This window comes from Nelumbo lutea, chromosome 2, assembly GCF_056320005.1.
Source record: "Nelumbo lutea isolate HS-2025 chromosome 2, American lotus-T2T, whole genome shotgun sequence".
Classification (NCBI taxonomy): domain Eukaryota; kingdom Viridiplantae; phylum Streptophyta; class Magnoliopsida; order Proteales; family Nelumbonaceae; genus Nelumbo; species Nelumbo lutea.
This window is the reverse complement of record NC_142685.1, coordinates 111,267,460-111,283,969: the sequence shown is the minus strand read 5'-3', so window position 1 is coordinate 111,283,969 and position 16,510 is coordinate 111,267,460. Positions and strand designations below refer to the sequence as shown.

General features: G+C 38.2%; 2 protein-coding genes across 2 annotated transcripts; both read right to left on the bottom strand.

The window, feature by feature from the left end:
• LOC148872796 (peroxidase A2-like) lies at positions 1-1,958 on the bottom strand. The gene is made up of 4 exons (XM_088970286.1): positions 1,599-1,958; positions 1,045-1,236; positions 787-952; positions 1-667 (listed from the first exon to the last, which is right to left on the bottom strand). The coding sequence occupies exons 1-4, from the start codon at positions 1,803-1,805 to the stop codon at positions 213-215; spliced, it is 1,020 nt and encodes a 339-aa protein (XP_088826412.1). The 5' UTR covers positions 1,806-1,958; the 3' UTR covers positions 1-212.
• An 11,113-nt stretch (positions 1,959-13,071) lies between these two features.
• Positions 13,072-15,050, bottom strand: LOC148872795 (peroxidase A2-like). The gene is made up of 4 exons (XM_088972729.1): positions 14,782-15,050; positions 14,039-14,230; positions 13,777-13,942; positions 13,072-13,679 (listed from the first exon to the last, which is right to left on the bottom strand). Exons 1-4 carry the CDS (start codon positions 14,986-14,988, stop codon positions 13,225-13,227), a joined length of 1,020 nt encoding a protein of 339 aa, XP_088828855.1. The 5' UTR covers positions 14,989-15,050; the 3' UTR covers positions 13,072-13,224.
• Between the last annotated feature and the right edge of the window lie 1,460 nt (positions 15,051-16,510).

Here is a 16,510-nt window from a genome sequence, read left to right as displayed (position 1 = left end):
TTACATGTTGAATGTAAATATGATTTCCCTTCTCTTATAAGTTGAACAGAATTTCTTCCAACTCCAATCCTCTGACCAAATAAACAGATACAACCAGTTCTTTCTTGGGCAATAATCCTTCCCAAGAAACTTACCTCTTATTTTTATATATTATTTTTGAAATTATTATTACTACACTGAAAAGCATTTCGACTGAACAAGTTCCGATCCATTCAACTGGAGCTAACCAGAACGTAGTTTGATTCAGACGACGAGTCTCCGTTAACCTTCTTACAGTCAAGTCTGATCTCTAGATCGCTGCTTGTCGCCGGGATATTACCCATTTTTATCATGGACTGTATGAAGATCTCAAAGAAAGCGGTTTGGTTACTGCTGAACTTGTTAACCAGGTCGATTATTTCTGTGTCATTGGACGAAAACAACTCTTGATCACTTTGGAGTAGGCCTCGGTTGACTTGAAGGTTTGAGAAATAGTTTCTATCGAACACATCGGGAGTGGTTGGGTCGAGATTGGTCAGTACACTCTGGTTGCCGTTCTGAGGGCATATCTGCCGGAGAGTTTCCAAGTAAGATTGGTTCAGCGTCGGGTCTGGAATCCCAGTACCACTAAAATTGTATAGACGATCGATGAAATTTCTGCATTGAGACCGTCCGAATGTGTGGGCACCTGATGATCAGAATATCAAAACAAACACAGAAAACGCATTCATTAGTTAAAATCTCTGTGACTTATCTATCCCAAATTAAACTCGTTGATTGATCAACTGATCAGAAATGGTTAATTACCGGATAAGGCGACCAGATCAGTGGTGCTAAGGTTGAAAGCTGAGAATTTGGACTTAAGAGTGGTTAGGTTTTCAGAGGGGCCTGGAAGATTGTTGTTGGCTCCAGTTCGGTTTGCAGTTCTACTGTCATTTCTTCCAAGTGGAACACACCATGAGGGTCCTCCTGCCTGTTATAGGTTGATGTCAGTACTGTTAGTGCGTAGTAATTAATTATATAAATTAATGGGAAGAAGGAAAGAAGGATGAACGTATATTTTACCAGTTTAACAGAAATTTCAGCTGCAAGGGCGAGAATATCTGCGCAGGAGACAACACCTGGACAAGCGTTTTCCAAAGAAGACTTGATGCTGTCGACGACGTCGTAGCCCCTGGCTGAGTTATTGTTGGGGAGTGCTTCTTTCTCGCTTTCTATGGTATCCGTGTTGTCCAGCAGAATGGAACCATCGCAGCCCTAAGAGAAACGGCAACAACAGAAGCAAGGAGGATTAATTAATGGAGGGAGGAGTTGGGTTTTCTTTTCTGTTTGTCTCATCTCTGAAATTCTTTCTGGCTGTTGGAAGTAGTAGTGTAAATGGGAGTAGTGGTGTCTTTAATATTGAAAACACCACCTACTGGTTGAAGAAATAGACCAAAAGGAACATGGGTTGAAGTAGAGAGAAATAATTCAAGCATTCAGAATTTAACAATGGATATTGCACTGAACACAGAATTTGGAGCAAGGTTCAAATAAGAAGATGATGATTCATGAAAACTATTAACCTAGATAGTCCTCCATTTAAGCTGAAACTCCACAAAAGAGAAGATAGAACTTACATTAACAAAGCAATCGTGAAAATGAAGTCGAATGAGGCTGGCCCCGATTCGATGATCGGTCTGCAATGCTTGGCTGATGACTTGTTGGACAATGTTAAACACATTAGGGCACGTACTATCATAAAACCCAGGATCCAACTGACTGTTGGATTTCATGAACATTGACACCAAGAAGAGAGCAGTTATTATGAAGCAAGATGAAGACATTTTCTCCAGTTTTAAGTTCACAAGAGAGAAACCGTAAAAGTTAGATCTCTGTTTTGCACAAGAGACTAACCCCTAGCTAGCTATTTATAGAGGGAAACAACATGGGAAGCAACCTAGGTGAAACTTCATTCTTTTTCTTTTTCTTTTTCTTTCTTTTTCTTTTTCTTTTGTTAACCAGAAGATTTTGACTTTTTGAATAATTCTATGGCACCCCAGCTGCAAGCATTGAACTTAGACCAGCGAACGATGGTCCAACACTTGTACCCCACTTCTCACAGTGGGGTGCAGTCTGAAGGATGTGTGAATTATCAATATCCACCAGGCTAAGTATATTGTGGGCCGACTCGAGAGCCCATGAAGTAATAAATATAGATGGAGCGAGTCTGATTGTCTGGTTGTTCAATGAACTTCCCTCTAACAATTTTCCACGTGGCAATTTGGTTGCAAGTCTAAAAGGGTTAGTGTTTTGTTGACAACTATTTGTGGGGAAAATTTTAGCTCCCAAACAATTGCCATTTGTCAATAATAAACGATAATACATTTTAAAAACTATTAATTTTTAATAACAAGTATTGCTGGGAAGCTATTAATATAAGTTTATATTTAGGGCTTCTGTGGAAGAAGGATTGACCACCTTACACCTAACTAACCAATTCAGAGGGGGTTTCTATCCAAAAGTGGTTCAGATATCTGTCCATTAGACCTGTTAATGGGTCGGGTTGGGCATTTTTCATGTATCAATAGAATACATTCAGGCCCGAGCCCGACCATCGGGCCTAAGTCTTGAGCCTGAACCCGGTTATAAATTTGAAAACATATATATATATATATATTTTATTCGATAAAAAGTGTTTTATTTATAGTAAAAGCCCCCGGAATTCAAAAATAATAAAAGATCTCATTATTACTTGAAAAAAGAGAAGAAACAAAGAGAAAAAAATATTCTATATACATATTTTTATTAAATAAAATGTATATATTTTTATCATATAATATATCATCAAGTTGGGTTTGGCTTGGGCCAGGCTTTTTGGAGAAATCCTGAGCCCAAACCTGTAGGCCTAAAATAATGTTCAAGCCTGACTTAGATCGATCTAGACCGGGCTGGCCTATAAGACTACCTGGCCCATGAACAAGTCTATTGTTCATGTGACAGATATGAGGAATTTACCTACTCCATCGACAAAAAAACCTTTTTAATTATATACATTTCAAAAATTAATAGAAAATGCAAAAGCCATGTTGCTCTAGATTCTGAATTTTGCAATTGGTTAGTTAGGATGACTTGGTGTGCTACATGAAAAGAAAATTCAGTCAATTTGAATAGATTGAGCTGAGATGGATGAACTCATCCGGGTTTTAAATCCATGCATTCAGGTTTCCATTGAAGATATGATGGCCATCAAATAATCGTTAAGTAGGTGTTTCATGCCAAAAGCTAGGATCCTAGGAATTATCCATTGTTTTTCTCGGACTACTGACTTCTTCTTTTAATAATAGCCCTCTGGCTCATTCCGTTCAATCCATCATATAGGGTTTAGCCAATGACTTCAATGCTTTAGAAAAAGAAAATTAAAACGTAGAAATAATTACTTTGAGCATTTAATTCACTTGTTTCTTTGTCATTGATGGTCATTTAATGTAAGGTTTGAAAAAATAGTATGATAATATGGTGGAACCTAACTTTATCTAAAGCATAAAGTTGACAATGAGAGAGAGAGAGAGATGGATGAAAACATTAGCAGCCCATATGAGAATCGTGATATTCTCTGGTATTAATCGTGTTCAGTCAATCATGTCTTTTGTTGTATATGGTACAGATACATCATAAATTTTGTTGGAAAGTAATTAAAGATACATCAGTCAATATCTTTAAACTAAACTAAAAAAAAGAGAAAATTGAGTATCTGCTTGCATGCATTGTTCCATGAAGTGTCCTTGATAGCATGGCTTAAAGTATCCCTAAATTTCAATTTTCAGGATCGCTAAAACTCTTGAAATGATTTAAGGGATTTCAATCTTAGAAAACCTCCTAATTAATTATATCTATCCTTGAATTATTGTAATTGAAAAAAATAAAAATAAAAAGGAGCCTAACTGATTTGAGATGATTGTATACATTCATAGTTTGGACCATGGTTGGTAGTATTGTGCTATATAATTCATTATAGTAAACAATGTTTTGTATTTAGGCCGTGTTTGGTTTGAAAGAAATAAAAGGGATTATAAAGGGAAAGGTAGGGAATCCTGTATACCTTTCCCTGCCTTTTCTTTCAAACCAAACACAGCCCTATTTATCTGTTTTCTTCTTTTTTTTTGCAATGTTTTGGCATGGGTTTGGTTTTTGGTTGGTTTCTTCTAAAGGGCCTGGGCCCGGTTTGTCATGGGATTGGTCTGAGGACCTTCTACCGAATTTTTAGCATGGTTTTGAAAATCGGTCCAGACCAGTTGGCCGGAGAGCTGGTTATGTCACCAGGTTTCCAAAACCATCTGATGGGTTCATATCAGATGGTCCAACCATTAGACCTAAAAACCAGTGGTCAAAGCGGTTCTATTTCTAGATCGATTTTGAAAACCATGATTTTTAGTTTTTGGCTTGTATGTTTTGCAGTTAAGGTAGTTCTGGGTTGCCAACATGCTTTGTTTGTTTCCTTAAGGCTGTGTTTGGTTGCAATTTAAATAAATATGCACTAATCAAAATATGGCAGTGCAAATGATTCATGTGTAAATTCTGATCTATTTTTGTTTCAAATTTTAACTTATTTTGTTTGACTGTAGTACAAATGAAGTAAATTAAGACATGAAATAAAATAAAGTAAAACCCAAAATAAAATTAAACAATAATTTGCATTTCCATACATTTGTATTAATGCAAATAAAATTGCATTGCAACCAAACACAGATGAATAATTAACAATAATATACAATGGCAATGGAAAATGAGGGTTTAATTAAGAGGTAGGGTCGGACCAGGTGCAGTAGTAGGTCCACTAACTTTACCACGGCGAGCCTACAATTCAGGGCTTGATCCATAAGGTGGATACCGACCATTTAGCTACTAGGTCATTGGTACAAAGTTAGGCTGCATCTATCCATCTTGATACATAGGGGTGGCAATTTTTCACCTAACCCACCTACTATCTAACCCACCCAACCTGCCCATTTACTTGGCGGGTTGGAAATAGGTTGATCACCCATTGGGTCAATTTAAATGGGTTGGATTTGATTGGGTTGTGGATAATCATTGGATTAACCACTAAAGATATAAATATTAATTCCTTAGCCTTTTTTTATTTTCTTCATTTCAATGAAATAATTTATAATTAATGCATTGATTTTCTATTAATTATTTACTAAAATTAGTTTTGTCTCGAATCAAAACACTTCACTCAAATTGATATAAATCCAAATCAACTTGACCTGAGTTCGGACCAGCTCAACTTGGTCTAAACATGAATGGACCTAATCACCTCGATTTGGGTCATTTAGGTCATTCAGCCCAATTTGAACCCAAGCCAACCTAGGGTAGGCTGATACGAGTCGACCGGAATCCGAAACGGGGCAGGACAAGATGGTCCATTCTAACCTAAAATCTGCCCTGCTTTCATTGACCGGATTGGATCATCTGGTCTAACTCATATCTGTACAACCCAACCCGAATCTGGACCGATCCGATTCACTTCCATTGACCCATTTCGGGCCAATCGGTTTGATTCCAAACCCATGCACAAACCTAATATGTGCTGATCCAAGTCGATCCACCATTAGCTGAACCGGCCCAGACTGGTCCAACTAGACTAATCCAAATCCAAACGGTTCAACCACTCTTGATGTGATTAGCTCGAAGACAATCCAATTAGATATTTCAAATTGGTTTGACTAGTTTGAACCTAAGTTGTTCAATCAAACACGAAACCCGAATATAGTCAAATGATTTCGCTACTTGTATAAAAATAACATGCATATAATGTGATTTGAACCTTCACCACTTGGCACTTATGTAAATAACAACTACTACTACCATCAAGATATGACCAACTTATTTGTCAAGTGGGAATAAGTTTTTTGTTTTTAATACATAAATATAAGCTTAATGGGTTTGGACAGGTTGGATTGGCTCAAAGGTTGAACCCAGTCCATTTAATTTTATATAACTGGGTCATTAGTGGGTTGACAGGTTAGATAAATTGAGTTGAAGCTCAATCCAACCCGCCCAATTGCCACCGCCATTAATACCAAGGATCAGAGTTGAGGATCAAAAACCCTATGTTCCATATTAAAAAAGTTTCAAGTCTAAGATTGTATTTGGTTGCAATGCAAATAAATTTGCACTGATACAAAATAGACAGAAATAAGTATGTAGCACAGGATTATGTTATAGGGTGTATGTAGGAATGATTAGTAATTATGGCAATGAAGGTTTAACCAACCAATTTAGAAATGCATTTTAATTTCTAAACTCACTGATTCTAATTTCTAAAGCTCTTTATCTTACTAATCAATATTCCACCATCATCAGTGAGATTTTCTTCCAATAAGGTATGATGTTCGTCTTTCATTGCATCTTCCATTTAGGAACTTAGACCAATAGGTGATAATCGAGTTGGCTTATGGAATGTGGGTTGATGGTAGAATTTTCATTCCAGCTCCTAATATACAAATCCTGTTCTACTCATAATTATGCAAGGCTGTGTTTGGTAACTAAAAAATAAAGTGAAAAAGGAGAGAAGTCGGTGGGAAACTCATTTGACATTAATTTCACGAAGGGTGTGTTTTCTAGGAGTTTCTTTTGGTATACACATGACAGGGGAATAATTTTATTGAGCACATCTTCAAAATATGAAACTATGAAAGTGAATACGTTCGAGTCAGATTTCATAGGCCTAAAGTATAGTTGGGGTAGGTGTCAGCTCCATTTACGGGCGGATATTGATGCATAGGGTGGAGGTAATTGACCTTTGGAAATGTTATAAATCTATAATGGAATTCTGCAATGGGCCTGTCCATATTTCTCCATTCTATATTTCAAATGCAGTGCTGTCAGATTCAACTGGATTGGACCTGACTGGATCAAGCTCAGATCTCCTACTCACAAGAATTCCATCCACCCACACCTCATTATAGTTGTACGTTTGAAAACATCTCCCATATTTGAAAATTATATACCATTTATGGGAATATGTTCCCAATTTCCAGTGGTAGTATTAGTAGGGTAGCGTGAATAGGATTCTTATGAACAGGAGATCTCAATTTGACTGGACCCTCGGACCATCAGAACAGGGAACGAGTAGCCAAAATGGTATTTAGGCTTCCCCATTCTTGACAATATTGACTTGAGCAAGCAACCTTATATACACATATATCTTTTAAGACTTATTAGTATTAGACCGGTTGGCCCGGTCCCTTACCCCAATGGTCAAAAATTGTTTTGGGTTAAGTACACTGCAACTCAATGCAGAATTCTGAATTACAACCTCTCATACTCTATTAGTAGAACCCCCTCCCCCCTATAAACTACATCATTCTCGTGAATTTGACATTAATTCATGGTCAGGATTCATCACCTGTATGGTGGGGCTAAAGAATCCTGACCTGGATTGATCAGTCATTCTGCCAATTGTTTCTGGTCTGAGTCGGTGCTGATGATTGATAGATCAGGTCAGGCAAAAGGATGAACACATTATGATCCGATATGCAGTATGAGATGAGCGTTGTAGTTAGTGATGACCGTTAAGGACACATCTGTGAGGTTGAGGCCTACAACACCGAACTTTGCTATGAGGCCAATCCTTCATCTAGAAGATTTTTTTGGTAGCTAATCAGGTATAATTTATCAAAATTTATGGGTGGATTTTGATTGATTAAAACTCTTTTCACATCATATCCTTCCCACATCATAGATTTCTTCAACCTATTATTAAGGATATGCTTTAGTAGAAACCCGTGAAGCAGCTCAAGCAACACAGCTTATGTGAGCTTCCTGGCTAAAGTCTTCTCGGCCTGGATTTTTCTTACAGCCACCGGCCCACCGCTGCCTTTAACCTCTCCAAAATGCTTGAGAATGGGATGAGGGCATGTGGCTGAGTATCGGAAGCCCGCTCAGTCTGAACCAACATCTTGTTCTCAGAAAAAGCTTGTTGAGAGTGGTGCAGTGGACAATACAGTTTGTATATATAAGTAGAAGGAAAGATAACAGAAATAGAGGAAGAGAGAACACCAAATTTATTTAATGTAGTTGGGTCAAATTGCCTAAGCTTTCTTCTTCATTATAAACAACAGAAATTAAAACCCTCTTACACACCCTTTACAGAATACCTACACCCAATACCCAACACTGAATTATGAGATATGGGCGATCAATTGATAGAATTTGTTTTACACCATAGGATTAAATTAACTGCCAAATCACCACCACTTAATGGACATTAGGGATTAAACGCTGAAGGAAATGATCTTCACTGCCTCCACCAGTTACCACCTCATATGATAGTTAATCTCGAGAAAGGTTTAGGGTTTTTTACTTTTCAGTCCACCCCAGAAATCCTAATTTCACTGTACAGTTGGGAGTAGGTGCGAGTTTGAAATTGATGCATTCTGGGCTGGAATAGTAGGCAGCCAAAATTTTCCCTGTATGTGTCATGCGAAAAGGCCTCTTTCTTCAACAGCCCAGGCTGTTGGGCCCCAACAACCCAGGTATTCTCTGTAAGGACGAAATCCCATCTCCGGTTCAGTCAATGAGTCAATCATATGGGATGTAGCTGATGACTTCAATGCTTAGAAAAAGATAAGAAGTAAAAATGATGACTTCGAGCATTTATTCTGGTTGTTGCTTTGTCATTGATGAGCATTTAAGAACAATAAGCATAACATAGCTAGAGGGCATAGGAAACGTATGTCTTATCAATAAGGGTAAATTGCTGAAACCTCTCTTGAGGTTTTTTATGATTGCTAATACGTATTTGGCCATTGGTTTCTGATATAGTTGCAAGTAGACCTTTTTTTTGTTAGAATTCTCTAAAACAGGCATTCAAATGTCCAAACTACCCACATAGTTACTTTCACCAAGTTGTTTATTTTCAAGTTTTTCTCTATATGAATGGCTATTCCAACTCTTCTAAAATTGAATTGTTTTTCAAATCTGCCATTCATACCAATCACTCAAAGGCAGAGCTACAACTTTAAATTCCCCTTTTTTGTTTTAACAAAGTTTATATTATTTTTCCTATAGAACCAACCTCAATAGTAACTATACGGGCATTATGGACATTTTCACTCCTCCTTTGAGAAGATTCTAATAGAGGGGATTTACTTGCAATTGTGCCAGAAAGTGCAGGGCAGGGGTGATTGCAATTACCAAACTTTAGAGGAGGTTTTGGCAACAGTCCAAAACTTTAGGGGAGGTTTCAACAATTTATCCCACCGAAAAAAGGAAAATTGCAATCACCTCTCATGAACTTTTTAACATAGTTGCAAGTAGACACTTTTGGCTCGAATACTCTAACAAGAGGCATGAAAATGTTTAAAATATCTATACAGTTACTTTTGATCAAAATGTTTATTTTTTCCGAATTTCTCCTCACTTCAATCGCTATACCAGATAATTTCAATCAATTTTCCAAATTTGCCCTTTATAATCGCTCAAAGGTAAAGTTGCAACTTTAAACTCTCTTTCCTTTGTTTGTTAACAAAGTTTGTATTGTTTTTTTTTTTTTTTTTTTCTATACAAACCAGCTTCAATAGCAACTGCGCTGGTATTTTGAAAATTTTCATGCCTCTCATTAAAGGATTCTAACAAAGGAGGTCTAATTGCAAGTGAATCAAAAGATTCATGGGAGGTGATTGCAATTATTAAAGTTTATGGGAGGTTTCAACAATTTACCCAAAAAATTATGACAACATTATAGAACCAAACTTTATGTCATGAAGAGAGAGAGAGAGAGAGAGAGAGAGAGAGAGAGAGAGAGAGAGTCTCAATGAAAACATTGGTATCCCATATAGGAATGGTAAATCTTTGATATCACTCAAATATCACTCTCTAAAATTACATGGGAGATAAGAGTTCATTGACCAACCCAAGCTTGGCCTGAGCCCAACCCAAGTTCATCAAATTACAGTGCAGGCTGGTCTCGGGTTGAGAAAATCAAGCTTGACTTCGGGCTTGATCTGGACTCAGGCCTTAAGCCCAAATTTTAGGGCCGAGCTTATGTTGACCATAAACCCGGCCCAACCTGCCCAATTTGCACCCTGGTTGGTAGTATTATTTTTGCACCATATGGTTCAATATAGTTGGCAATGTCTTTTATTTATTTATTCTTTTATTGATTTGACTTCCCTTTTCATGTCTCAACTTTCAGAACGATGACGTTTATGGGGAGAGGTTGGAGGGTCTTGTTGTGGGGTTTTGTACTGTTTTGGCACGGGTTTGGTTTTGGGTCAGTTTCTTCTAATGGGCCTGGGCCTGGTTCCTCCTGGGATTGGTCCTAGACCCTTTTATGGGTTTTAAGTTTTTGGCTTGTGTGTGGTGCAGCGGAGGCAGCTCTAGCCTAGGTCATTGGGATACCAACTGACCATTTAACTACTGGGTCATTGGGAGAAAGGCTGTATCTATCAGTGTTGACAGTAAGGATTGGAATTAAGGACCAAGACCCCTATTTTCCATTTTAGAAGTTTCAAGACCAAAGAACAATTTAGGGAAGTAGGTGCATCTAATACAAGATTATTACAGGGTGTATAGAAATGACTAGCAATTTTGGAAGGCTGCGTTTGCAAATGATGCAAATAGAGTGTAAATCCCGGTTCAGGGTAAATTTGCATTCTGGTTCACTTTTGCCTGTATTTGGTAACATTACATTTTTGTATTAACAAATGATAGATCAATGTATATTTACATTGATAATAAGATGCAAAAGTACATTAATGAAAAAGAAGTAAATTTGCATTCAAGTGGGCTTTTGATAAAAAAAGCATATGCTTTATTGGAATTTGTGTTTGCATATGTTCAGGTTATGGTTGCTCTGGACGACACTTGATGCCTACATGGCCATCCTATCTTCTCGGTCACGTCAACACCACATCGGAATCCGTAGCCTACCTTATCTCCTTGGCCACATCAACAGTGCGTCACCTCCACGACCCCACTCCGCCTTTCTAGCCACGATGACTCCACATCGTGTGGATAGACATGACCAAGACAGGAGAGTAGATGGGGACAACGCCACTGGGGATTAGGTCTTATCCCAAAGACCTTGGCGGTTAATCTCATCCCGACAAACCCGAAAGCCTAATCTGATTAGGACACAGATCTTTGGCTATAAAAAGGTACTCCCCACTCGAGGTAAGGGACCCAACTTCTGATTCTCATACTGTTACCTTGCTCGGACCAGCACTTTTCTCCAACTGCTCAACCCGGCCACCTACTGCCTTCTACTGACTTGAGTGTCAGAGTACCTACCTGAGGATAACTCCTCGGGCCTTTGACTGTTTCTTGTTCGCAGATCTCATTGCGCGGCTTCGTCCTTCCACCTCGACCATGCCCAGTTGGCAAGGATTATCTGACTGTGACCTCGGTTCTTGCACTACCTAGGATCGAGCAACATCAACATCCATTACAGCTAAAAGTGTTTGGTAAGAAGGTAAACTTGTCAATGCAAAACTAACCCAACTTTGCAATTTATATGAACCGTTTCACACTCTATATATTTGCATCGTTTCAAAACGCAGCCTAAAAGTCTGTTTGGTAAGAAGGTAAATTTGTCAATGAAAAATTAACCCAATTTTACAATTTATATAAACCGTTTTACACTCTACATATTTGGATTTACATTTATTTGCATCGTTTGCAAAAGCAGCAGAAGTGAACTTTTAGCCAATCAATTTAGAAGGCTGCCTCTTCCTATCAGGAAACAGCATTCTAAATTCTAAACTCACTGAAATTAATGGTGTTTGGTAAGAAGGAATATTTTCCCAAGAATCACTGATTTTTGAAGTGTTTCAGGAAACACCTATTTCTTGTAATATTCATTTGGTAGAGATGATGCTGAGGTGGCTCTGTAGTTTTGATGTATTTTTTAAGGAGTAGGGGTGTAAGCGAGTCAAGCAACTCATGAAGTTATTCGAACTCAACTCATTGAATACTAAAGATCAAGTAGTTTGATTAATAGTTAATCAACCATGAGCTCAACTCATGGCACTGCTCGGGCCCAGTGCCAGGCCAGGGTTCGGGGTAAGGGTGTCAATGGGCTGGTTTTGGATTGGACCCCGTCCAGTCCAAAATCAATTTGGACGAATTGAACAGAGTAACAAGAAATATTGGATTGAACGAATCCAGTCCAAAATATTTATTAGATTGGATTGGACCTGATCTGTCCATAACAAATATATATTGGATTGGGTTGGATTAAGCCAATGTCTTGGTCCATTGATATAAGATAAGAATATATGTGTCAATTGACCAAGTTTGGGTTGAAACCAATCTAAATCAAAATGAATTTGAACAGATTAGACAGTCCAGACATTGAATTAGACAAATCCAGATTGGTCCAAAACATTCATGGATTAGATTGGACCCGGTCCATTTATAATGAACTCACATTGAACCAAATCCAGTCCAATTGACACCCCTAGTTCGGGGTTTACCTTAATTAATAAAACTATGACTTCTAAGACATTCCAAAATTTATTTATCTATATATTAACATATTTTACATATATAAATATGCATTTAATTTGGTAAAATATTATACCCAAACACACCATCCCGAGGATGTTTTGTTTGGTATAATTGTGTTTTCCACAGCTTTCATCATGGTTTAGATGTACACCAACACCAGTTCATCAGACTTCATTTAGCTAGCCTCTACATTCAGATGTCATGTTACAGACTCACAGTTCCCATATTACTTCTACTAATAAAGTTGTTAGCTTAAGACTACATCATCTTTCTGGAAACGAATATGATTTTCTCCTTTTATAAGGCCCCTGTTTGGTTTATGGGAATGAGAGTTTAGAATAGGAATTAGAATAGGCTATTCTGATTCCAACTGTTTGGTTGGATAGAATTCCAATCCAATTTCCATTCCTAATGAAATGGCATTCCTCAGTTTGAGGGAATGACCATTCTCTTCCCCCTTGAACATTCCTCCATTTGAGGGAATGACCATTCTAATTTTCATTCTTATATTCTTATTCCTGTCTGAACCAAAAAAAACCTATGGGAATAGACTATTGGCATTCTGATCCCCAAGGATTTCGTGTAAACCAAACATAATTTTTTTTTTCCAACTCAAATCTTCTGACCAGTGAACAGATACAAGACATACAAACCAGTTCTTACTTGGGGCAATAATCTATCATATCCCAAAGAAACTTATTTATATATATTATTACAACACCACACAGGAAAGCACTGAACAAATTAAATTCAACTGGAGCTAACCAGAAGGTATTTTGACTCGGACGAGTCTCCGTTAACCTTCTTACAGTCCAGTCTGATCTCTCCATCGCTGCCTGTCAACGGGCTGATATTACCCATTTTTATCATGGACTGAATGAAGCTCTCAAAGAAAGCGGTTTGGTTACTGCTGAACCTGTTAACTAGGTCGATTGCTTCTGTGTCATTGGACGAAAACAACTCTTGATCACTTTGGAGTAGGCCTCGGTTGACTTGAAGGTTTGAGAAATAGTTGCTATCGAACACATCAGGAGTGGTTGGGTCGAGATTGGTCAGTACACTCTGGTTGCCGTTCTGAGGGCATATCTGCCGGAGAGTTTCCAAGTAAGATTGGTTCAGCGTCGGGTCTGGATTTCCGGTACCACTAAAATTGTATAGACGATCGATGAAATTTCTGCATTGAGACCGTCCGAATGTGTGGGCACCTGATGATCAGAATATCAAAACAAACACATAATTAGACGATCTGGAAGAGAGAAGTTGTTCCAAAACTCGTTGAATCAACTCAGAAATATTGGTTACCGGATAACGCGACTAGATCAGCTGTGTTAAGGCCGACATCTGAGAATCTGGACTTAAGAATGATTAAGTCATGAAAGGGAGCTGGAAGCTTGTCGACGGCTCCACTTCGGTTTGCTGTTCTACCGTCCCTTCTTCCAAGTAGAACAGGCCATGAGGGACCTCCTGACTGTTAGAATGAAGAGGATCAGTAGCATCAGATTCATGTCACTGGTTAGAAGTTAATATGAACAGAAGAAGAAAGGGTGAACGTTTTGTGGCCTACCAGTTGAACAGAAACTTCAGCTGCAATGGCGAGAATATCTGCGCAGGAGACAACACCTGGGCAAGCGTTCTCCAAGGAAGACTTGATGTCGTCAACGACGTTGAAGCCCCTGGCTGAGTTGTTGTTGGGGGGTGCTTCTTTCTCGCTTTCTATGGTATCCGTGCTGTCCAGCAAAATGGAACCATCACAGCCCTAAGAGAGAAGAGGAAACAACAGAACAGAAGCAAGCAGAATTAATTAAATTAACGACCATGGAGGGAGGGAGGGAGGGCGGAGTTGGGTTTTGTTTCCTGTTTGTCTCATCTCACAGTGAGGCTGAGACATCCCTGAAACTCATTCTGGATTTTTGGAAGAAGTTGTGCAAATGGATCTCGATCGGAAATCCTTTACACATGAAGATGGACCTTATTCCTTGTATATCATGTAGAAACACTTCATTTTTCATGGATCTAATGTCAAAGCTATGAACAAGGCATCTGTTGCAAATTGAAGGGTGAGAGAGTAAAAAGAATATGGATTCAATTGAAGTAGTGAAAATTGATCTATGTGTCAGAGTTTGACAATGAATGTAATAACAACACTGCTTAGATGACGATGACCATGATGATGATGATGAACTGAACAGGATTCGTGTAGCAAACCCCACATTGGATCAAGACTTAGAAGATGATGATGAACCTCGCTAGTCCTAAATTTAAGTTAAAACGCCAAAGAAGAGAACTAAGACAGAAGATAGAACTTACAAGAACAAAGCAGTCATGAAAATGAAGACGAATGAGGCTGGCTGCGATTCGAGGATCGGTCTGCAATGCTTGGCTGATGGTTTCTTGGACTATGTTGAACACGTTAGGGCATGTGCTATCATAAAACCCCGGATCCAACTGACTGTTGGATTCCATGAACATCGACACCAAGATGAGAGCTGTTATTATCAAACAAGATGAAGACATTTTCTCTAGTTTTAATTAATTAGCAACTGCATGTGTAAAAAGCCCTCGTTTTTTCTTTGAGCTGTTATCTGAGAGTGTAATCCCTCAGTATTTATAGAGAAAGAGAGGACAACAACGAGTAGCAAAAGGAACCGGTGCTGTAAATAAGCTTCATACTTTTCTGGAGATCGTTTACTTTGAATTTTGGTAGTTGGATGGTCGGAGCACGTTCAGCCCCTCTTCACACTGGGTTGCGGTCTAGGAGCGATTTGATGGTCAAGTCGTCATTAGCGTACTTTTCTCTAACAATTTTCCATTTCCACGTGGCAATTTGATTAGCAGTCCAAAAGAGTTGCCGGGGGGAGAAATTTCTGCTTAAAAAGTTGCCATTTGTCACTAATAAGCCATAGTTTCAAATAATACATTTAGAATTTTCAGTGAGCTGTTTGGGTTTTGGAGTTGATTTGGACTAGTGATGGATTGAACACCTTATTACCTGCTCGACCTGATTGGAAAGCCTTTATATATATATATATATATATGATAGTCCACGAGTCAGTTCTCATTCAAGGATTAATTTTTCTAACTAGACTTCAATGCTTAGAAAAGATGGTAAGGTAGAAATAATTACTTTAATTTTTCTCACTAATGACTTCAGTGAGAGAGTGGAGGTGACTGACACCAGAAGAAGCTCGGAGAATGGTCGGGTGAGAGACGATGAGAGGTTGGAAGTGGAAACGGAGGCCTCTTCCGATGTGAAGACCAGTCCGGATGAACCGGAGACAAAAGGCTGGCTTATTTATTACGAATGAACATGTCAGTGTTCAGGGTGGGCCTCAATGTAAACAAATTGGATCGAATTCAAATATTTGAATAAGGGGTGATCCAGATTCAATCCAATCCAATGATTTATAATAGAAATATTCCGATAGGATTGGATTTTCGGATCTTGATTTGCACCCCTAATGTAGCTAAGGACAAGTAGATGGCAATGTTTCTCTGGATGAACCTGTTGAAGAGTTCAACCTTGAAAAGGATAGTGCATATCTATCGTCGACTGAGCTCAGTCAATGCAGATGGGGTCTTTAAAAAGGAGTCCAAATTTACTGCTCAGCACGCCAAACACTGACCTCACAGCATTATATCCTGTTCATACATTAAAAACATTTCCCATCCTTAAATTTATTATTCATGGGAAGATGTTCCCAATATGAGGTGGGATGTAGCTATATCAGTTTGTGGGCTGGTATTTTAGGGGTGAGAGTGAGGTTGAGGAAGGTTCTTCTTCTATAATATTTTATTTTATCTTAAGAAGAAAGTCTTAGAAAATTTATTTTTAGTTGTTGCCTTGTCATTGATGGACATTTAAGGATAATAATGTATACAATGGTTAAAGATGACAATATGGGAGATGAAGACACATAAAATCAGCCAGTATCGAAACATAATTTTATATTAAATTCATATGCTTTTAAATTTAATTAAAATATAATAAAAATTATATGATAAACATCTTTATTATTTATGTGTATCTTTGATTCTT